This window comes from Chiloscyllium punctatum, chromosome 3, assembly GCF_047496795.1.
Source record: "Chiloscyllium punctatum isolate Juve2018m chromosome 3, sChiPun1.3, whole genome shotgun sequence".
Classification (NCBI taxonomy): domain Eukaryota; kingdom Metazoa; phylum Chordata; class Chondrichthyes; order Orectolobiformes; family Hemiscylliidae; genus Chiloscyllium; species Chiloscyllium punctatum.
Window position 1 is genome coordinate 119,765,593 of NC_092741.1, and position 24,797 is coordinate 119,790,389.

Here is a 24,797-nt window from a genome sequence, read left to right on the forward strand (position 1 = left end):
AGAGAGTGAGAGAGAGGGAGAGAGGGGGAGAGAGAGGGAGAGAGAGGGAGAGAGAGGGAGAGAGAGGGAGAGAGAGGGAGAGAGAGGGAATGAACGAACCTATGGGAGGTGAAAAAAAGGAGCAGTGAACCTGCACAGCTGACTGAGCAAGCATTGAACTTTTGCAGCTAACTGTCCCAGAAAGGGCAGAATATTCTCAAAAAGAGGGACCAGCTGGAGGTTGCTGCACATGTTGGAACCAACAGCACAGGAAGAGAAAAGGACGGAATTCAAAGGAGAGAACATAGAAAATTAGGCAGGTTAAAAAGTAACCTTCTGGTGCCACATGCTAGTGAGAGTAAGAATAGGAGAATAGAGCAGATGAATGCATGGCTGAGGAGCTGGTGCAGGGGAGAAAGACTTATATTTGTGGATCATGGTCATCTTTTCGGGGGTAGAAGTAATCTGTATTAGGAGAATGGGTTGCACCTGAGTTAGAAGGAGACTAATATATTGGTGGGGAGATTGCTAAAGCAACATAAAGTCATAGAGATGTACATCATGGAAACAGACCCTTCGGTCCAACCCATCCATGCTGACCAGATATCCCAACCCAATCTAGTCCCACCTGCCAGCACCCGGCCCCACATCCCTCCAAACCCTTCCCATTCATATACCCATCCAAATGCCTCTTAAATGTTGCAATTGTACCAGCCTCCACCACATCCTCTGGCAGCTCATTCCATACACATACACCCTCTGCGTGAAAAAGTTGCCCCTTAGGTCTCTTTTGCATCTTTCCCTTCTCACCCTAAACCTATGCCCTCTAGTTGTGGACTCCCCCACCCCAGGGAAAAGACTTTGTCTATTTATCTTATCCATGCCCCTCATAATTTTGTAAACCTCTATAAGGTCACTCCTCAGGGGAGAGGCAGGGGGAGCAGTGCAGTGCAGAGAAATAGTGAGAAGAAAGCTGAGAGGTTGGTGCAGTTGGGAAAAGGAGCAAGTCAAATGGTGAAGGTAGGCAGGAACAAAGCACAGAGTAAGGTATGACTGATAAATTAAACTGCATTTATTTCAATGCAAGAGACCTGACAGGCAAGGCAGATGAACTCAAGGCATAGTTGGAAACTTTGGACTAGGACATCATAACTACCAGAGACATAGCTCAGGGATGGACAGGACAGGTAAGCTGAATGTTCCAGGGTATAGATGCTTTTAGAAGGATAGAAAGGGAGGCACAAGAGGAGGTGGTGGCAATTTTGATTAGTATAACATTACAGCTGTACTTAGGGAGGACATTCCAGGGAGTATGCCCAATGAAGTTATTTGGGTAGAACTGAGAAATAACAAAGGGATGATTACCTTATTTGGATTGTCCTGTAGACCCCCAAGGAGTCAGTAGGAAATGGAGAAGCGAATTGGTAAGGGTGTCTCAGTTATCTATAAAGATAATAGGTTGGTAATGGTAAGGGATTTTAATTTTCCAAACAGACTCAGACTTCCATAGTGTAAAGGGCTTGGATTGAGAGGAATTTGGGAAATGGGTACACAAAAAAATTTCTTGTTCAGTATGTGGATGTACCTACTAGAGGAGGAAGGCTTGATCTTCTCCTGGAAAACAAGGCAGTCAAGTGACTGGAGTTGTCTGTGGGGGAGCACTTTGGAACCAGTGATCATAAGTCTATTAGTTTTTAAATAGCGATGAAAAAGGATAGATCTGATCTAAAAGTTAAAGTTCTATACTGAAGGAAGGCCAATCTTGATGTTATTAGACAAGAACTTTCAAAAGTTGGTTGGGGACAGATACTCAGGTAAAGGGACAGCTGGAAAATGGGAAGCCTTCAAAAAACAAAGATAATACGTGTCCAGAGACTGTATGGTCCTGTTAGGGTGAAGGGTAAGGCTGGTAGGTGTATGGAATGGCTAGAGAAATTGAAGTTTGGTCAAGAAAAAGAAGGAAGCATATGTCACATATAGACAGCAGGGACAGAGTGAATCCCTAGAAGGGTATAAGGGCAGTAGCAGTATACTTAAGGATGAAATCAGGAGGGTAAAAAGTGGTCATGAGATAAACTTGGCAAAAAGAGTTAAGGAGAATCCAAAGTGTTTTTACAAATACATTAAAAGGACAAAGCAATAATTAGGGAGAGAGTAGGGTCCCTTAAAGATCAGCAAGGCCGCCTATGTGTGGAACTGCAAGAGATGAGTGAGATACTGAATATAGTTGGTTCTGTTATAACATGGTAGTTCCACTCTCGTACAATCCCAGGATATTGGTGGGCGGCACGATGGCACAGTGGTTAGCACTGCTGCCTCTCAGCGCCAGAGACCCGGGTTCAATTCCTGCCTCAGGCGACTCTCTCCCCGTGTTTGCACATTCTCCCCGTGTCTGTGTGGGTTTCCTCCCACATTCCAAAAATGTGCAGGTTAGGTGAATTGGCCAAGCTAAATTGCCCGTAGTGTTAGGTGAAAGGGGTAAATGTAAGGGAATGGGTCTGGGTGGGTTGTGCTTCGGTGGGTCAGTGTGGACTTGTTGGGCCGAAGGGCCTGTTTCCACACTGCAAGTAATCTAATCTAAGTAATAAGAAAGTTGCGTAATAGCAGCACTATTGTGTTATAACCAACAAAGCCCATGCTTTAGAAACAGTGTCCCCAATTCATCAATCGCTTTATAGTGAAGTTGCATTAATGAAATGTGTTATAGCAGAACAACCTGTATTTTGCTTCAGTGTTGACTATGAAGATGTGGAAGCCAGAGAACTTGGGGAAATAAATGGCAATATCTTGAAGTGTCCATATTATAGAAGAATAAGTGCTGGGGTGTTTTAAAATGCAAAAAGGTAGATAAATATCTGGAATCTGATCAGGTGTACCCTAGAACTTTGTGTGAATCTAGGGAGGTGATTCCTGGGCCCCTTGCTCAGAGATTTGTATCATCGATAGCCAGAGGTGAGGTGCCAGAAGACTGGAGGTTGCCTAACATGGTGCCACTATTTAAGAAAGGTAGTAAGGAAAAGCCAGGGAGCTATCGACCAGTGAGCCTGACACTGGTGTATGGCAAGTTGTTGAAGAGGATTCTGAGAGACACGATTTACATGTATTTGGAAAGGCCAAGAATGATTAGGGATAGTCAACACAGCTTTGTGGATGAGAAATCATGTCTCACTAACTTAATTGACTTTTTTGAACAAGTGACAAAGAGGACTGATGAAAGCAGAGGAATGGATGTGGTCTTGATGGACTTCAGTCAGACAGTTAACAAAGTTCCTCATAGTAGAGTGGTTAACAAGGTCAGATCACATTTAATAAGGATAACTAACCATTTCAATACAGAACTGACTTGAAGGTAAGAGACAAAGGGTGGTGGTGGAGGGCTGTTTTTTGGACTGGAGACCTGTTACCAGCAGTGTACCTCAAGGATTGGTGCTGGGTCCACTACATTTTGATTTGATCTGATTTATTGCAGTCACATTTATCTAAATGATTTGAATATGAATATACAAAGTATGTTAGTAAGTTTGCAGATAACACGAAAATTGGAGTGACAGCTGAGAAGGTAACCTCAGAGTACAACGGGATCTTGATCAGATGGGCCGAGGAGTGGCAAATGGAGTTTAATTTAGATAAATGAGAGGTGCTGCATTTTGGTAAGGCAAATCAGGACTGGACTTGTACACTTAATGGTAAGATCCTGGGGAGTGTTGCGAACAATGAGACCTTGGAGTGCAAGTTCCTAGTTCCTTGAAAGTGAATCTGCTGGTAGACAAAATAGTGAAGGTGGCATTTGGTATGCTTGCCTGTATTAGTGAGTGCATTGAGTATAGGAGTTGGGAGGTCACATTGCAGTTGCACAGGAAATTGGTATGGCCACTTTTGGAATACTATGCTCAATTCTGATCTCGATTAATTTAGGGTATCTGGTCCACATGGACAAATTGGACTAAAGGGTCTGTTTCCACACTGTTCATCTCTATGACTCTATATGAAAATATTAGATTAGGACCTTAGCTGGTACTAAAGCCTACAATATGCAATTGTGACATAAGTTGCTGCTATTACAGAGAGAGGATACCAATGCAATGTTTCTTGTCTTTCATTTCAGGCAGCAAAGCTATACCGTTTTTGACCTAAGTATGTTACTGAAAAGTTGCTCCCACAATACAAAACAAGAAAGAAGTAAGAACCTGTTTTTGGAAAGCTTTTCTCCCATCAGAATATCCTAAAGTGCTTTGCAGTCAATTAAGTATATTTACAATGTAGCCATTGTTGTACTGCAGAACGTATGAAACAAGTGTTTGTTTATTAATTTATAAATTCACAAAAACAAATATCAAGAATTGAATTTCACTCTTACCCATGCCTTCAAAGCTACTCTCTCTGAAAGTAGCTAGCCGATATTGTCTTTGTTTCTTTTTTTTCTCAAATGACCGGTCTGTTGCATTGGTGATTTCTACTTTTAACCAGAGAGAGACACTAAAGCCATCTGACATATTTGGCCAACAGTTCTGACCAACAAGTGGCAAATGGAGTGGAGCCACATGCCAAGGTGACGACAATCGGTGGGTATATTCCTCAAATTCTGTCTCTCTTTTGCTGTGTGGAAACTTCACTCGCCTTAGAAGACTAGAGTCCTTACTGCTGACAGCGGAATTAGTTTCCTGCACGACTGGAATGGTAGTGAAAATATCTGTGCTGAATACAGTTGGAAAGGTTAGGTAGTGCATTGGGAGCATATCTACATTTGCTTCCGCTATCCTCAGAATCCCTCTAAGTAGTATCTTCTGAAATATAAGAAAAGCAATATTTTTCAAAGTATTAATTGCAAAATCAGATAATCTATTTGAATTGCTGCATTCTGTTGAAAAAATGCTATAAGATCTTCATCTATTTAACAGAACATATGGGTTACTCTAGAATCTTTGGAACATTTAATAAAGAAGGTTCACAATTTATGTTGGTGTATTAAGGTACAAAACAAATGTTAAGAGATTGTACAGAATACGGTTTTATCTTGCTACTTTTCATTCTTCCTGGTGCCAGCCAACTTCTATCCCTTTCCTCCTTTTTTCTTTCCATCCTTTCTTCAGCAAAAATTGAAGCACTGATTTCAAACAAGCATTTGCTAAATAATTATTTTGCTTTCATTCAGATGGTCGATATTAGAGTATAGTTAGTAGCTGAAGTACAGAAGATACAGGAGCTGGGCTGTATATTTATTCATACATCACCAGTCAGCTAACATGGTTTTCCGATTTAGCATTGTACTTTATTCAAATAGGAATTCTAAAAAATTAACCTATTTTTCTAATCAACCTGTACCTCTGCAGCAGATGAGCTTTGAGCCTGAGCCATTCAGTTCAAAGGTAATGACTGACCACTGCACCACAACAGGGCTTCCAAAGTAGAGATTTTTGGTTTTCTTATGCATAATTTTCTCAGTCTTGGTTTATGGTGGGATTGCTGGGAGCTGCTTTGGGATCGTGACCTAATATGTTCCCACCACATCATTTCCCTTTTTTTAATGAACCTAATTTTCTAATCAGCTGTTCAGAGGGGTTATTACAGAACTCTAGAGAAAATAGGGATTTTTTCAAGGGTTGGGAGAAGATTTGTAGCTCGGGTGCTCGTTGTTGTGGTTCTGTTCGCCGAGCTGGGAATTTGTCTTGCAAACGTTTCGTCCCCCTGTCTAGGTGACATCCTCAGTGCTTGGGAGCCTCCTGTGAAGCGCTTCTGTGCTGTTTCCTCCGGCATTTATAGTGGCCTGTCTCTGCCACTTCCGGTTGTCAGTTCGAGCTGTCCGCTGTAGTGGCCGGTATATTGGGTCCAGGTCGATGTGTTTGTTGATAGAGCCTGTGGATGAGTGCCATGCCTCTAGGAATTCCCTGGCTGTTCTCTGTTTGGCTTGCCCTATAATGGTAGTGTTGTCCCAGTCGAATTCATGTTGTTTGTCGTCTGTGTGTGTGGCTACTAAGGATAGCTGGTCGTGTCGTTTCGTGGCTAGTTGGTGTTCGTGTATACGGATCTTTAGCTGTCTTCCTGTTTGTCCTATGTAGTGTTTTGTGCAGTCCTTGCATGGGATTTTGTACACTACATTAGTTTTGCTCATGTTGGGTATCGGGTCCTTCGTTCTGGTGAGTTGTTGTCTAAGCGTGGCTGTTGGTTTGTGTGCTGTTATGAGTCCTAGTGGTCGCAGTAGTCTGGCTGTCAGTTCAGAAATGCTCCTGATGTATGGTAGTGTGGCTAGTCCTTTGGGTTGCGGCATGTCCTCGTTCCTACAGCGGACAGCTCAAACTGACAAACGGAAGCGGCAGAGACAGGCCACTATAAATGCCGGACGAAACAGCACAGAAGCGCTTCACAGGAGACTCCCAAGCACTGAGGATGTCACCTAGACAGGGGACGAAATGTTTGCAAGACAAATTCCCAGCTCGGCGAACAGAACCACAACATAGGGATTTTGTTTTTGCTCAATTGGAGTGCCATCGCCTGTTTTAAATAAACTGGGTAATAAATTCACCAAACTGAATCCCTATTTGCCCTTTAACTCCCTGGAAAAGTAAATCAATCATGATGCCTTCAACAGGTCTATGATTTCATACTATGACAACTGCAACAACCGAAAATGATCATGGACTGTGATATAGCCTAACTTAGTGAAAAAAATCTGCATGAACTATCTTTTTAAATGTCTGAAGCTAAGTTCACCATGCTGATCAAAATACTCAATTACGAATTGGCCAATTTGTATCTTCACATAATTAACAAATCAATAGTACATTTTAAAAGCACAAAGAGGGTTCTTTTTGTGTGGCAGTAGTGGTGTCCCTCCCCTTGGACCAAAACACTTCATACAAGTTCAACCTGCACAAAAGTTGTGCAATAACGTCTCTGAACAGGTTGATTAGAAAAACAGGTTTTTAAAAAAACCACTTGAGGTCCCACAGCACAAAGCAACTGAATTGTAAGTCATAGTTGCTAAACATATAACCTATTCGTTATACAATATATAACACATCTTTGATCAAATCTTTGTTCATTCTTCCTCCTCAGGCTTAGTGTCCATTTTACTTTTCTGCTTCTATGAATCACATTGGGATGTTTTTACTATATTAAAAGGGGCAAGGTGGCTCAGTGGTTAGCACTGTTGCCTCACTGTGCCAGGGACCAGAGTTTAATTCTAGCCTTGGGTGACTGTGTGGAGTTTGCGCATTCTCCAAACATCTACATTGGCTTCCACCAGATGCTCTCGTTTCTTCTCTCAGTCTATAGACATGCAAATTCGCTGGATTGGCCATGCTAAATTGCCCTGTAGTAGCCAGGGATATGTAGGCTAGATGGATTAGCCACGGTAAGTGCAGGGATAGGATGGGGATAATTGTTCTGAGTGGGATGCTGTAAGCAGGGTCAGTTCAGATTCAATGGGCAGAATGGCCTCTATCCGCACTATGAGTCTATGAACCTCTTCCAAAGCCTCTAACAGCAAAAACAATGAAAACAGTTGCCAGCTTCCCAATGACCTCTCCTTCAAAAACACAGAACGTTTTGAAAATTTGTACTTTGCATGTATTTTATAGATAGTTTTGCTATCACTCTGAAAACAATTCTATGCACCCCAATTTCTCCTGGAAGTGCTCCACAACACTGAATTGCTGTTTGCAAGCTAAATCTCTACTTTGCCCTTGTCATTTGACAGCACTGTCATCTGTTTTGAAAAGCATTTTCTGAAAATAATGCAGACGGTCCACTCACAGTTGGAGGGGTTCTCTCTAAAAACAGTCTCAGAAAGAGTGTCAACTCTTCTGCTGATAACCTGGAGCTGATTAGAGTCACCAATAATTCCATGAGTATTGTCTGGCACTCTGCATAAACAAAAGTAAACTGTTTCAGGATCATGGAGTTTTAAATCACAATCACATTTGAAACACCAAACAAAACTTGCAGGTTGCTATACACCTCAGTGATAATTGGAATCTCAAGCAAAAGAAAGGTTGCACATACCCTCTAAAATGATCTCAGATTGACACAATATAGTCTTGAAACCACCCATAATAGTTTTTACAGCTCCCTGAAATAAAATAAAACATTGTGAAATAAGAGCAAAGGAAAACAAACACTGACAATGTTACATCAAGTATAGATAACAAAAACCTCTTTGATACGTTAAAACTAGAACAGCTCAAGCACCACCTTTACAACAGAAATAGATTCACAGTGAAGGTTTCAGAAGATAGGAATCTTACACAAAGTACTGAAGGATGGATATTCTACAAATCATGACATAATTTAAGTGTGTTTCTGCACAGTTGGTAGGCCCAGCCTGCTAGTTCCGTCTGTCTACTTTCACAAATAAGTGATTCTTTCCTCTTCCCAGATAGAAAGAGGGTTCCCATAATAAAAATGTTTTAAATAAAATGCAGGTGGCAAGTACTCTAAACTGAATAATTCCCAGCCTAAATTACTCACTCTGAATCTGTCAATATTTCTTTAATTTCACGAAAGCAACAGAAAGTTGGCTGGGAGGAGATTTACATAGAATATGCACTTTGGCATGGACAAGCTGAATGGCCTCTGTGTTATAAATTCTACCTACAGAGGAACCTCGATTATCCGAAAGACACGGGCGGGGAGTATTTCGTTCTGCTAACTGAATGCAAGATAATCGAATGCTGGATACCATAGGGACTTTGCGATTTTACCAGATAATCCAGAATTCAGATAATTGAGGTTCCTCTGTAATCATGAAGGAATTCGGTTCTAAACTAGAATGTGAAATGGCACAGAAGCAATTGCAACACCAGTTTTTTGTAAAGCAGAATAATAAAATCAAACTACAGTCACTCAATCCTTGTTAAATCAAATACAATCACATTAAACTTACCAAATGTTTTCCTTGTAAAAACATTTCCAACTTTTTTTTATTTAAACTGCTTAAAGTTGAATATTTTGACATTTTCAGCAAAAATGATAAAACAATTAAGTTGTATATAAACTGTTTTTTTGGCATTAACATTCTGCTTTTGTTAATGTCTTACCTGCTGATAAACAGATGTAGCATTTTTTTCACTGTGTTGGACAATCTTGAGCAGACCTCTGAAGACATGGATTAGGACTTCAAGGCTGGGATTGCCGACAGATAGTAGGGTGAGTTCTAACATACAGATCTCAGGATACATCAGTTCTCTCTGTGCACTACCCTCAGCAATACTGGAGAGATAACTGGATGACTGAACCAAGGAAACGTGTTCTGGTTTCACATCTATATCCAGAGAGGAAAGAAAGCAATTATACATTATATTTTTCTCCAGCATACATTTGGGACTACTAGTAAAGTTAGATCAAAAAGACACTGCACAAACCTCAAAGTAGATGAGAAAAATAGATTTGCCTAAAATCCAAAGAACAATGCATGAATAAGCACAAATCATCCCAGAAAATCATTTTAATTAAAATTATCCATATCAAACGGACAACTCAAAACAAACAGCCAATACTACCAGCTATATTCTAACCATAATTCATATTGGAGGGGATAAAAAAATGGGACATTTCTATCTTCCTGTTGTCAATTGTACCAATGATGGCATTAACAGCTGCAAACTCTTATGTATACAAGAAAATGAAAACATAGTTATTACAATTTGTTTACTTCTTTTAGCAAAATCTTCCTCTTTTTGATGAAATCAATGTGTTCCCTTCCTTTTTCCTTCCAAAACTGTTATTTTACAAAAAAAAACTGCAAAAACGTTTACTCACATGCCAGTCAGTCCATCCAACCATCCATCCCATTTTGAATCATCTCCAAAGTCTTGCAGCCAGTCCCGTGCCCCTAACTCAAAATTTGATTAAAAACTTTCTTGTATCTGTTCTTTAATTGATATTTATGCTATGAGCACAGGACTAGCTGCAAGAATTTTTGTATCCTTTCAATTCTCCATAGCAAATCAACCTTGCTAAAGTTAGTACTCAATGAAGTTCAGAAGGATGAGGAAGGAAATGATTGAGTACAGAGACGTCTGGATGAAGTGGACATGGAGAAGATGCTTCCACTGGTAGGAGAGACTAGGACCCAAGGGCATAATCTCAGAGTGAAGAGATGACCCTTTAGAACTGAGATGAAGAGAAATTTCTTGAGCCAGAGGCCAAGTCATTGAGTGTACTTAAGAGAGACAGATAGGTTCTTGATTGGTAGAGAATTAATTGTTACAGGGAAAAGGCGCGAGAATGGGGTTAGGAAATATTTTAACCCTACTGCGAATCCTCTTGCAAGGATGCCTGCCTTGAAGAAGTTTTCCTCCTCTCTCTACAAGAATCTCAGGGAGTCCCTCTCCCACTGCAACTCCCACGTCATACTCCATGCTACTTTCTCCCCCACCCCACCCTCCTCTAGCTTATCTCTCCATGCTTCAGGTTCTCTGCCTTTATTCCTGATGAAGGGCTTTTGCCGGAAACATCGATTTTGCTGCTCCTCGGATGCTGCCTGAACTGCTGTGCTCTTCCAGCACCACTAATCCAAAAATTAGGAAATATATCAGCCACGATAGAGTAGCGGAGCTGATTCAATGGGCCAAATGGCCTAATTCTATTCCTGTGTCTTATGGTCTTATGATATTAACCCTCTTGTTCTCTGCACCCTATTTGCTATGTATTTGCTTAAAAATGTATATGTCAAAGCGTTTAAAATTTTTAAAATCGGCAATTATAGCTGCCAAAAAGAGCAAAAAAAAGTGGAGAAATAAAGTAGAACTGCAATAGTTAAGACTATTTTATGTTAATACTAGGTACATTTTGTACACATTTATGTTTCGCATTACATATTATGTGGGGAATATATGATGTAATAGAATGAGCTTAAACATGATTGACCTAGTTACTGATAAAATACCAAAATACTTATTACATAGTTCAAGGCTAACATATAGCTCCTGAAAAAAATTAAGTAAATCAATCCCTTATTGTCCACTGCCAGTCTGATGTAATTTCTGACAAGGCTTGTGAATTATTAGTTTATCACCTGAATTTACACAGAGATATCTGATATCTATTGCTACATGAAGAGAAACAGTAGGATAGCTAAACTACCCGTCACTATTTTGTCTCAACAATGAATCATTGTTGCTCATGTAATCATTTCACATGGGAACACCCATCATCTGCAAGGGCCCCTCCAAGCCACTGATTGAAAGTACTGCAACACTTCAAGATAGTTCATCACCTTTTCATGGGGCAACAAGAGAAAGGCAATAAATGCTTGCCTAGCCAGTGATAACACCTCCCATGACTGAATAAGAACAATCCTTTGACATTCATTCACTTTTCTCTCCTTTTCTAAATCAACTCGCTTTCCAATTCCATCCTAGTGAAGAATTTGGGACTTTGATAATTTATCCATTCTTTTACCTCCTTTTATTTTAATTACTATTGCTGCTTTCATTATTAACAAACATTTGTAGCACTCATGACAATCCATTTTAAGAAAATCAGCCTAGTAATCCCATTCTAAATTAAAGTATCAATTTCTCTTCTATTAGTACTGGCTTCAAAAATGCTCATTTGCACAGTGAATAAACAACTTAATTGTACAAAAATGTGTACTTAAAGAAAAAAAAACATTTCAAACATTTCCAAATATACTAATGTCAAAATCAAGACTAAAGATTTATTTAAAAAGTCAAGGGGTCAACTTTTACATGAACTGAGGAGTTGAAATCTACTCTTTCATGCTATTGTAGAAATGCCACGTCAGAGACTGTTCCAACTAACCCAACAACAAAAAATTGGGATCAAAAAGATTGGGAATTTCAAGGAGGAATCAAGGTGATTTAGACTAGTTGAGAGATTGAGCAAACACGTGCCTTCATTGTAAGCAGATATGTATTCTGAAGTAAGGATGTCTTCTGCCTGCAGGGTCTTGGTGATATTGCATCTAGAGCATTACGTACAATTTCGATTTTCCTGCCAAGGAAATGATGGAATGCAGCAGAGTTCACAAAGCTGATACTAAGAATGGCAACACATCCCAAGATTGGTTCAACTGGCCTGCATTCACCCAAAGTTTAGAAGAAATGAGAGGGGATCTGACTGAAACATAAGATTCTAACAAGGCTGGATAGACTCGATGCAGGAAGGATATTTTCCTCTGTTTGGGGAATACAGAACCTCAGACAGACTCATCTTGGAAAAGCAAATTATGTACTTAATGGTAAGCAGCTAGGGAGTGTTGCTGAACAAAGAGACCTTGGAGTGCAGATTCATAGTTCCGTGAAAAGTAGAATCACAGGTAGAAGGCAGCATTTGGTATGCTTTCCTTTATTGGTCAGACCATTGAGTATAGGAATTGGGAGATCATGTTGTGGCTGTACAGGACATTGGTTAGGCCACTTTTGGAATATTGGGTGCGATTCTGGTCTCCTTCCTATCGGAACGATGTTGTGAAACTTGAAAGAGTTCAGAAAAGATTTACAAGGATGTTGCCAGGGTTGGATGATTTGAGCTAAAGGGAGAGGCTGAATCGGCTGGGGCTGTTTTCACTGGAGTGTTGGAGACTGAGGGGTGACCTTATAAAGGTTTATAAAATCATGATAGACATGAATAGGTTAAATAGACAAAGTCTTTTCTCTGGGGGGGGTCCAAAACTAGAGGACATAGGTTTTGGGTGAGGCAGGAAAGGGACCTAAGGGGCAACTTTTTCACAGACAGGGTGGTGCGTGTATGGAATGAACTGCCAGAGCAAATGGTGGAGACTGATACAATTGCAGCGTTTAAAAGACACCTGGATGAGCAAGTGAATAGGAAAGGCTTAGAGGGATATGGGCCAAATGCTGGCAAATGGGACTAGATTAGCTTAGAACCTGCAGTTTGATCATCATAATCTTTCTGAGCACTTGATTCTGATCTTCATAAAACAAATAGGAGTTTCAGTAATGTCGTATTTTCTGTAGTTCAATGCATTTCTCAAATGTCTTTGAATGCTTTTTTTTCCCTTTCTCAGATCTAGACATCTGACATTTATTTTCTTTTACCCCAATCAGTCCTTAAACTGTGGCCCAGTGTTAACAGGTGATCATTGTGTTAGAAATTATGGGCTCAAGCAACTGGAGACTTGGCCACATAAATTAGGTTGACGTGTTACTGTAAAAGTAATGGAATATTCAATGTTAGAGGTGCCATCTTGCAAATGAAATGTTAGACTACAGATAATGTCGTAATAGTGTTAAATAATGACAATTAACTTTTGAGTTCCATCATATGATTTTAATACCTAGGATTTTCAAGGATTCAAATTATTTTTTTAAAGTAAAGACACTGAATTAGAAATGCCCACAGTGATCATCTGACTACATTACTGGGGCCCTGGCAGAGATATTTAATACCTTGCTGGCCACAAGGGAAGTGTCAGATAATTGGAAGACAACTAATGTAGTTCCTTTGTTCAAACATAGCAGCAGGAATAGGCCAGGTACATACAGACCAGTTAATTTGGTGGCTGTAGCAAAGACAGCATTGGAAAAAATCCTTGAAGAACTGGATTAATCAATACTTGGAAAGGCTGGGAGTGATTAAGAATAGTCAGCATAGACTAGTTAGAGGGATTTCCAGTCTGGCTATTTGAGTATTTTGAAAAGGTGACTAAATACAGTTGCATCCCTTTGAAAACTCACGCTAAAGAAAATCACGCTGTGGAGGATCATTAATAGAAAATTGTTACACCTGTGCAGTAGAAACCACGTTATCCAAACAACATCCACAATTTTTCAATCGCATTGTAGCCAATTAGCATTGATGCAATTCACGTTATAGCAAAAGACCTGCATATAGATGAGGGTAATACTGAAATCCATTTAAACCACATCACTGTAAGGCCTTTGACAACACTGATCCAAAAGGCAAGAGTGCTTGGTTCCAAAGCAAGTTTGCTGACTGGATCCAAAACTGGCTTGTAAATAGGACGCAAAGAGTAATGGAGGAGGGTTGTTTATGACCAGAAGCCTGTGAACAGTGGTGTAAAAGTGTTTCATGTGTGGGCCTTGCGGTTTATTATTTATATAAATTACTTGGATATGAATGCAATAGGTGTAATTATATAATTAAGTTTGAAGATGACACAAACGATTGGTGGTGTTGTTGATAGTGAGGAGGATGGTCTCAGGCTACAATCTGATATTGATTAGCTGAGATGTCACTTTTTTAAAAAAATTTTAAGTTATCTTGAGAATGTGAATTTAAAGTAGTTCTGGGATTTACATATTGATGAACTGAAACCTGCAGCCCATTCTAAAAAGTGAAAGACTGAATAACAATCTAGATTCGTTTAATATATAATTTTATTTGCATGACACTGCAATCGTTTGCTATAAATTCTGTCTTATGATCCTGCTTCACAAGCAACTGATGAAGGAGCATTGCTCCAAAAGCTAGTGATTCCAAATAAATCTGCTGGACTGTAACCTGGTGTTGTGCGATTTTTAATGATTAGAGTAGAAGCATATCATCTTGCAATAAACTGGTTTGTGCCATCAATTGCGTTAGGCATCACCTAGCGTGGATCAGGACCACTCCCCATCCTCTCAATTAATCCATGTTTCTCCAAAATGGAAATTAATTCTGCCCCTCAAATTTTTTTCAATAGTTTCTATAACATTGATATTAGCTTACTGGCCTACAGTTTCCTAGTTTATCCCAATCACCCTTCTCGAATAATGGCAACACGCTAGCTACCATCCAGTACTTGCATCCTGTGGTCAGAGAAAATTTTAAAATTAATATCAGAGTCCCTGCAATCTCCTCCATTGCCTTCCACAGCAGCTTGGGAGACACCTCAGCTGGGTCTGGTATTTATCCCTGCTAAGCCTTCTAAATCTACTACACGTTCCTCTCTCACAAAAGCTAAATTTGTTCAAGTATATCACAGTCCCATCCCCTGATTTCTACATCATCGTCTTTCTTCATAGAGAATACAATTAATGACAAAGATACTTATTGGCAAAAGGCATGCCATTGGTAGTACAGAAGTAACAGACTACCTATAGATTAACTCTGCTCTTTATTATTACCTCTGTGTGTCTGATTTGCACGAGTTTGCACTCAGTAGAGCGGACCCATTTTCTGCTATTAAACACATACTCTTCATTGATATCTCATTCACTCCTTTTCCCTTGTGATCTGGGATACCCTTACCATCTGTTCCACTCAGCCTCTTCCTTCACATTTATTTGTCCTTGTATGTGTGGACGTGCAGCAGGACCAGGCGGGTGCGCTTAACTAGCCCAGACCGGTGCACTGCAATCCGATAGGCCCTTTCAATCTGCAGCTGGCTGGACTTCATTTGAAGGCCCAGGAACTGCAGCAGCCAGTTTTCAAAGAAGCTGACAGGCTGCCTATCTTCTTCACCCTCCGGGAGCCCAACAATCCGAAGATTCATCCTCCAACCTCGATTTTCGTGGTTGTCGACCTGGTCTCATAAGGCACGCACCTCCTGCTCCAATACCTGGATCCAACTAAATGAGGACTCGATCACCGCTTCTGAGGCCTTGGTTCGACCCTCCACCTCTTCCATTTGCTCCCCGAGGCCCTTGAGCTCTCGCTTATGCTTCTGCAGCATGGATGCGATGGGTTGGACCTGCGATCTCCTCGATCGCAGCCCCAACCTTCAAGGTAACTCTCATCATTGCCACCGCCAATTCCTGAAAGTCTGTCAGGTTCCCCGGGAGTTCGGGAGAGGCTGCTGCTGCGGGGGAGTTCCCTCCCTGCTGCTCTTTATCGCTCCTTTTCCTTTTGACATACTTCCCACTCCCAAATATTAACAAATGTGTTCTGTAAGGTTTTAAACTAATAATTCTTCCACATGAGTTGGCCAGGGATGGCAAAAAAACAATACGCTTTGGCTGTTAGGCAGAGCCTTCATGGCCGTTTTACGGAATTGCCGCCAATTTGCCAAGTCCCCTTACCACCTTTCTTAAATAGTGGCACCAAGTTAACCAACCTCCAGTCTTTCAGCACCTCACCTATGAATACTGATGATCCAAACAGGTCATCAAGGGGCCCAGCAAACACTTCCCTAGCTTCCCACAGAGATCTAGGGTATACTTGATCAGGCCCTGGGGATTTATCCACCTTTATGCATTTCAAGACAGCCAACCTCCTCTTTAATATGGACACTTTTCAAGATGTCACCATCTATTTCCCCACATTCTGTATCTTCCATGACCACCTCCACAGTAAACACTGATGCAAAATACACATTTAATAACTCCCTTATTTTCTATGGTCCCACATATAGGCCACCTTGTTGATCTTTGGGGGGCCCTATACTCTCCTTAGTTACTCTTTCGTGCTTACTGCATTTATAAACACCCCTTGGATTCTCCATAACCCTATGTGCAAAAGCAATCTCATGTCCCCTTTCTGCCCTCCTGATTTCCTTCTTAAATATACTCCTACAGCCTTTATACTGTAAGGATTCACTTGATCGCTGCTATCTATACCTGATATATGCTTCCTTCTTTTTCTTGATCAAAACCTCAATTTCTCTAGTCATCCAACATTCCCTACACCGACCAGCCTTGCCTTTCACCTAACAGGAACATACTGTCTCTGGACTCTTGTTATCTCATTTCTGAAGGCTTCCCATTTTCCAGCCATCCCTTTACCTGCAAACATCCTCCCCCAATCAACCTTTGAAATTTCTTGCCTAATACTGTCAAAATTGACCTTCCTTCAACTTAGAACTTTAACTTATGAGACCAGGTCTATCCTTTCCCATCACTACTTTAAAACTAATAGAATTATATTCGCTGGCCCCAAAGTGCTCACCTACTGACACCTCAGTCACCTGCTTTGCCTTACTTCCCAAGAGTAGGTCATGTTTTGCACCTTGTCTTCTGCTCTGAATGAGAAAACATCAAGAATTGCATCCCAATGCTCATGCACTCCAGGGAATGATCTTATCACACACAATCCTGTGTTAGTTCTAAGCATTGAGAAAGCTGTTCATCACATGCTTATATACATGATGGAGGTAAGAGACATTGAAGTTTTACTCATTAATATGGAATTACTAAATAACGTATAAATGTGAACCAAAAGATGAAGCAACAACACACAATATGAAACAAAAGGGCTCATCCACATGCACGCTTACTGGGTATTACTGATGTTTCGCCTTCATGTACATGATATAGGCAAGGATTCCTGTCCAGTGTGTAGGGTTCTCATATTATCATCCCCTTTAGAATTGATCTATTAAAGGGTTGCCTATTATGAGGTTGTAGCTAAGCCCAGAGATGGCCTAGTTGGACACCAATACATGGCTGGGAATTGTGTGCCACCATTCCCTGGTTCTTTCCTTCACCACACTAGAAATCATCAGATAATTGAACATGTAAACGCTGATGGAGACAATAACAAATCACTGTATATTTCAACAGAACATGGCACATAGTAAAATATATTCACACAATTCACAACTTCTGCAAACCACGCTTCCTCTGTGTAAATGATGGAGCATTTCGTCTGAACTCTAAATAGTTCATCCTCATCACACAAATAGCTCCTACCCAACACAAAAAGAACATGCAATGAGCAGATAAACATAAATGTAAAATAATACTAAATAAATCAGCATGATGTAAGATAAATGTAGGAGACAAATTCATAAGAAAAACCAAAGCAACAAATAAGTCTCCAGATACATATAACATTCATGTTGTCAGTCAAGATTCATTCCATTGTGATATTCAACATGAATATCTTGAAATTAAGAGCGTCCAAAGCTGTTGCATCAATTACTTGGTTGGAGAAGTATACCTATTACAGCCAAGTAGGAGTTAAAACTTGTAAAGCAAACTTGTAAAATAAATCCTGCTTAACAGAAATTAAACATGCTGCAATGTACAATGACTTTCCTTATGCCAATGTCACAGAGCACAGCAACAGTATATATTTAAAATGTTAAAATAATAAAATTCCCATTGAAAAGTATATTTGAAAATAAAATGGATTATAGAGCACGTACAAGGCACATTCAGATTTTTATTGGAATATTTTCTGATTCTTAGTTTTCATAACCAAAGTATCTATTATACCTATACAAAATAAATTATAAGCAACTTAAACTATATAATTCTTCAGTATTGAAAAAACATGAAACTTCATAAATCCTTGTCAAATTATAATCACAATTTCCATGATAATTGACACAACTATTAAAAGTTAAAGCTAAAGCTTTGCAGCTTCTCAAATAACTGCACATTGAAACACTGAGTATAGGTGTTGGGGTGTCATGTTGCAGCTGTACGGGACATTGGTGAGGCCATTTTTAGAATACTACATACAATTCTGCTCACCCTTCTATATACAATTCTGCTCAGCCTTCAATAGCAAAGATGTTGCTGAATTTGGGAGGTTGCAGAAAATATTTTTAAGGGTGTTGCCGGGACTGAAGGGTTTAAGTTATAGAGAGGACCTGAATAGGCTGGGGCCTTTTTCCCACTAGCATCAGAGGCTGAGGGGTGACCTTACAGAGGTTTATATAATCATGAGGGGCTTGGATATAGTGAATAGCTAAGACGTTTCTCCTCGGGTGGGGAAAGAGTCCAAAACAAGAGGGCATGGGTTTAAAGTGTGAGGGGAAAGATTTAAAAAGGACTGGAGGGGTAATGTTTTCATGCAGAGAGTGGCATATTTATCGAATGAGCTTCCATAGGAAGTGGTGGAGGCTGGTACAATTACAACATTTAAAAGGCATCTAAAAGGCATAGGTAAACAGGTCAAATGCTGGCAAATGGAACTAGGTCAGATAGGGATGTCTGATCAAAATGGATAGATTGGACCAAAGGGTTTTGTTTCCGTGTTGTATCCATATGACTTCATGATTCTAACTTGGGCTTGACCTCTATTTTGCAATCTACTGGGGATCATAATTTTAAGGAGAGAGGTGAAAGATTTAAAGGAAGCTGAGGGGCAACTTTTTCACGTGGAGGCTGGTTCATGTGTGGAATGAACCAGAGGAAGTGGTGGATACAGGTACAGGTACAACATTTGAAAGGCATTTACATGAATAAAATAAGAGGGATATGGTCCACATGCAAGCAACTGGGACTAGTTTAGTTCAGGAAATTTGGTCAGCACGGATGGGTTAGACTGTTTCTGTATTGTATGCCTCTATGACTACATCAGCATACAAAGCTTTATATTATTCCAAGTCAATTAATATGACCCTTATTTTCAACTAAAATCTAGAATGATGTTTTTGTGCAGTTTTGTGCTAGCTTCGAAGGTCATATAACCTCAGTGCCATTTTGGAGCAGTCTCATCACCTGCTAACCTTGCTGATCCCTCATCTTACCCCTCCAATTTGCAGCACAACTCCTCAAACCTGAAATTCAAAGCTGCTCATCTTGTAAGTCCTTGCTCTTAGCAAGGATTCAAGGTGATTTGGAGTTGCAGCATAATGGCAGGTTTGGTGAGTGCAAGAGTTGACAAGGGGGAGGATTGGCAAGTATGATCAGCAGTGATCAGTACTTTGGGGGAAGTGGGAGAGGCAGCAACCCAGAGGCTCGGAGATTAGGAATGACAGATAGCTAGAGAATAAGAAAGTAGAATAAACCAAGAGTTAAAAAGGCAAAGAGCTGGAGATAAGTAGAATGAGGCAACATTTTTTTTCCCAATTTATTTTATTTGAAAGTTATTTAATTTTCAGATATAGGAATGTAGCAATGCAAAGTACTTCACTATTCAGAATTTTATGTTTTAATGTACTTTTTTTCCTATGGTCCTAAAGGTCTTACAGAATTTAACTCCAGCTTTTACATTATTTATAACAGGACAAATTGATTTGCTTAATGTAGTTTTACTTCGTTGCTCTTTTCAGGAATGCAACTATAACATTACAATAACATTAATGTAACGGCTACTGTCCTCATTTACATGGTAACTTTGTATTTGAGAACAGTTGAAAAAGGTGGGAGGATGGTAATGAAATGCATGAGAACAAATTTACCTTCCTCCCTGACTGCAAAATCTTCTGGGTTACTTTCACTATCAGCCTCATATCCCTCCTCTTCTGCAAAAAGCCTGATGTTACAAAATTGTGGCTCTTCTGTCTCCTCTGAAAGATCAGCCAGCTGTAAGGCCATCTGATTATTTATTTTCTGTTGAAGAATAATTAAAAGTTAGCAAGACCTTACACATTTATTTCCTTTAAATAACTATCCCACTTTGAAATCAGAATATGCCATTTCAATTAGAAAATCAAATCAGTTTTTTTAATAGATTATCTAAAGTGACAATAAAATAGTCTGAAAGTTTAAACGATAATCATATTCTAGATTCTGAACAGTATTCATCAATTCTCACAGTATTATCAGGGCTAGCAGATAAATGTGCACTGGCAGATTGGGTGCACTGTAACCCGAAAATAAAGAATCAGGAAGCCAGAGAATCCTTGGAAATATATTTGAGGCCAAGAGAGGAACTGAAGCTCAAAAACAAGCAATTGAGGGGAATAAGGACCTTATCATCGTATAGCTAATTTGCACATAGTATGGTCCCACAACCAGGAATGGAATAAAATGACCAGAAAATCTGATTTGAGTGATGCTGGAGAGAAAAAATATTGGTAAGATCTTCAAAAATATTGACAATCTTCAAAAAGATGCCATGAAATCTTTTACATCCACTGAGGAAGCAGATGTGGCTTCAGTTAAATATCTCACCCAAAATATAGCATCCATCAACATTGCTTCCAGGGACTTGAAACCATGACTTTCTGATGGTCAGGTTCATGTACTACAAATGGAGTCAAGGCTGACAACCTAAATTGCCAATATAAAAACAAACTTGAAAATCAAATTTGAAATACAATGTCAGAATACGGCTACCCATCTTGCACATGACAAATTTATTCACAGCTGAAATAATATACAAACTGCATTTAATTGCTAAGAAACAAACAGTTCACACATCAGGCAAAATTTGATTTACAAATACTAATCTGAGCTACATTTGATCTTGCTAAGCATATGCACAGTTTCTTGTAGCCAATTAGTACAAGATTTGCAGAGCAACAATCCACACAATAGGAGATTGTTAATGTATATTTTTGGAGCAAACAATAGAAATTGAACTGGACAGTTGATGGATCAGGACTCTATCATCACAGTATGCAGTATTACCTGACAATGTTTCCAAGACATTTAACGTTAGCGCAAATTCAGTATAAACGAATAGCTTTAATAAAAACGGATTCAATAGTTTACTTTCCCGGGAATAACTACAGAATTATTGTCTGTTTTCAAAATTGCATGATTTGCCCCACACCTCAGAAATATACCTTAGTCTTGTTCATCGTGGGGAGACCATGTACTAACTTAGGGTAGGGTACATAAAATACCTTCGTGACACCTTGAAATTGGAACTTCCACAAATACCTTCTCCTTCCACCCAGGTGGAGCCACAAGATATGGTTAAGGTTTTAAAGAGTTTCAATAGCTAGGAAAGAAGTTAAAGAGCAGATTGAGGATAGCAATCTTTTGATTACTTCCAGTAACAGTGATTATAGGAATAGTTAAGCGGGTAAAGTCAATTCGTGGTTAGAGACACATTGTAAAAGGGTGAGTTTCATATTTCTAGGCTCCTGGAACAAGTTCAAGGCAAACAGGTACATATCAGTAGGGCTGGGACCAATATCTTCATAAGTGAGTCATACACAAGTTAACTTCCCTAAGACTTTATTTCTCCAATCCAATGTGGAACAATGGGTAGAGTCCAACACCTGCTTCATCATAATCTCTTTCACTCCAGCTAGGTGCAATCCTGCTCTTGAAAGCCTTCTTAAGACTACTTCGCCAAATCATCTTTGTCTGCCCAGGTTTTCTTTTCCCATCTGGGTGTAAATTCAATTGCCACACTGGCAAGACATACTTCGGGAGGAAAAAATGTATGCCTGCAAGTCAAAGTAGGGTCTCTGTCACAGTGTCATTTAGGTAACTAGAATGCTTACTGGTGGAAGACATCCAAATTCTTGACACTTCTGATACTTAGTTCCATGCCCCAGTTATAGTGTGCGATCGGTCCTACAACGAACATAGATTTGCAGTTTCATGGCCATGTTGATGGCTTCGGATATCCATGCCATCTGGAGTTGCTCAAGTACTGATGTGGCTTTGCCAATTATTGCCTGGATATCAATAACTCCATCACTCTCTCTGGAGTTGTTTCCTAGGCACTAGAAGTATTCATGTTGATTATGTTTGCTGCCTGACAATGATGGGGTAGTGCTGTGTTACCATCCAATTTTTATTGCCTCGGTTTTTTTTCCACAGCTGGATGCAAAGACCAATCTCTGTCCCTAAATGTGAGGCAGATGGTAATATCTTGGAGTATGCATAACTCTTCAGCAAGGTCATGACATCTCTAAACACTTAGGTCAGTCAACAGCAGAATTGCCACTGGATTGCAAGGTCTGCACCCACCATCGCCTTCTTCCCAATGAAATCAATAACTGAAAAAAAAAGGAATGGGGAGAGTATGCAGCCCTGTCATACTTCTGCAATGATGTTGAAATTGTCTATCGTGCCCTTGCTTGTTTTGGTACAGCTGCTAAACAGATAACCTAATGCTTTGCAGATGTTAATATGCTGCTCCAAAATGCTGTACCATCTTATGATGTATGCACATGACTGTCAACAGATGAATCAAAACCTTCTCAAAACCAATTAAGTTGATAACAATTGGCTTTTGACACTCTGCTTCATGATTTCCTCAGTTTAGTTATCTGCTCTATGTCATGGTCTGCTATCACAGAAATGTCACTGTCCTTCAAAAGGGTTATCATCTACTTTTAATCTGTTGAGAAGTACTGTGCTGGAAGTCGTGCTGAGTACCAACAGCAGTTTTATTTCCCTTCAGTTGGTGTCATCACCTAGTTTCCTTTTCTTGGCATGATTATTCTTAGTCTACAGTCATACAGAACATCCTCTCCAGTGCAGATCTTGTTGCATAGATTCTTTCACACAGTTAATACTGTGTTTTTGCCCTATTTCAAGAGATCTGCTGGTACCATATTGATCCCAGATGACTTGCTGTCCTCTTTCGACTTCTGATAGCTCTTTGGACCTCTGATTTTGCAATTTCACCCAGACTGACATTCACCTGCTGAGATACAGAGTAGTTATCAAGTTCAACATGGAGTAAGGGCCAGAACAATTTAGTATCATTGAATGAAGATCCTGGAACTCTCTTCCTAACTGTAGCTTGGATATACCTATGTAACATCAAAAGTTCAAGAATGAAGTTTACTACCACCTTATCGGTGGCACAGTGGTTAGCACTGCTGCCTCACAGCGCTAGAGACCCGGGTTCAATTCCCGCCTCAGGCGACTGAGTGTGTGGAGTTTGCACATTTGCCCAGTGTCTGCGTGGGTTTCCTCTCGGTAATCTGGCTTCCTCCCACAGTCCAAAAAATGTGCAGGTTAGGTGAATTGGCCATGCTAAATGGCCCATAGTGTTAGGTGCACGCGTAAACGTAGGGGAATGGGTCTGGACGGGTGTGCTTCGGCGGGTTGGTGTGGACTTGTTGGGCCGAAGGGCCTGTTTCCACACTAAGTAATCTAAGGGGCGGCACAGTGGTTAGCACTGCTGCCTCATAGCACCAGGGTTCAATTCCTGCCTCAGACAACTGTCTGTGTGGAGTTTGCACATTCGCCCTGTGTCTGCGTGGGTTTCCTCCGGATGCTCCGGTTTCCTCCACAGTCCAAAAATGTGCAGATTAGGTGAATTGGCCACGCTAAATTGCCCATACTTTTAGGTGAAGGGGTAAATGTAGGGGAATGGGTCTGAGTGGGTTGCTCTTCGAGGATCGGTGTGGACGTGTTGGACCAAAGGGCCTGTTTCCACACTAAGTAATCTAATCTTATCAAGAAACTTGGAGATGGAAACAAAATGCTCACTTTGCCAGCATTGCCCAATCCCATGAATGAATACAAGTTGAAAAAATCTCCATTGATTAATGTTCTAGCTCGGCCTGTAAATTGTTCCTAGAGACCTTTTTTAAAAAAAAACCACAGAAGTGCAATGAAATCAAAATTCACAAACAGGACTTTCCTAATAAACCCACTGTTTTAGCATTGTTACTGCTACACTAAATTTTTAAAAATTCTTCTCATGTTTTCTGGAAGAACTCCATTTCATTCTCCCAGTTTTTCCACTGCATCTGTTCTGATGATTCAATCTTCCACAACCACACTTGCCTTTCTTGATTGACTAGCTCTGAACAGTGTACAAGCTATTTCCTGCACTTCTGTTTTCATCCCTTCCCCTCACACCCAAAACAACAAAACAATTCTGCTTGTCCACCCACCTGCCTTCATATTCAATGGATCATCCTCTGCCATTGCCACCAGCTCGTGCATGCTACAACTAAACATTTTCTACATCCAACTTCAGTCAACAGGCCAAAAGCTGTTCCTCCATTACAATCCCATACACTCCCTTCCTTTCCCACAGTACCTCCTTATGCAAGCACAAGAAATTTAAGAATTGGCCTTAGTCATCCTCTCTTCCCACCACCCATACCCTAAACATGCATTCTAGGCTGTGTTGTGTTCAGGGGGCGGCATGGTGGCTCAGTGGTTAGCACTGCTGCCTCACAGCACTAGGGTCCCACGTTCAATTCCAGACTCTGGCGACTGTCTGTGTGGAGTTTGCACATTCTCCTAGTGTCTGTGTGGGTTTCCCCCGGGTGCTCCGGTTTCCTCCCACAGTCCAAAGCTGTGCAGGTTAGGAGAATTAGCTATGCTAAATTGTCCATAGTGTTAGGT

At 40.3% G+C, this 24,797-nt stretch overlaps 1 protein-coding gene across 3 annotated transcripts in view; it reads right to left on the bottom strand.

Annotated features, from left to right (window-relative positions):
* lyst (lysosomal trafficking regulator) overlaps positions 1-24,797 on the bottom strand; it is a 369,211-nt gene that overhangs the window by 186,454 nt on the left and 157,960 nt on the right. For all 3 annotated transcript variants that reach the window (XM_072559529.1, XM_072559520.1, XM_072559538.1), the window contains 5 exons: positions 19,979-20,129; positions 9,015-9,238; positions 7,981-8,047; positions 7,732-7,841; positions 4,337-4,763 (listed from right to left, as the gene is read on the bottom strand). In XM_072559529.1, the coding sequence (XP_072415630.1) occupies positions 4,337-4,763; positions 7,732-7,841; positions 7,981-8,047; positions 9,015-9,238; positions 19,979-20,129 (979 nt within the window). The remainder of the gene's footprint in view (positions 1-4,336; positions 4,764-7,731; positions 7,842-7,980; positions 8,048-9,014; positions 9,239-19,978; positions 20,130-24,797) is intronic.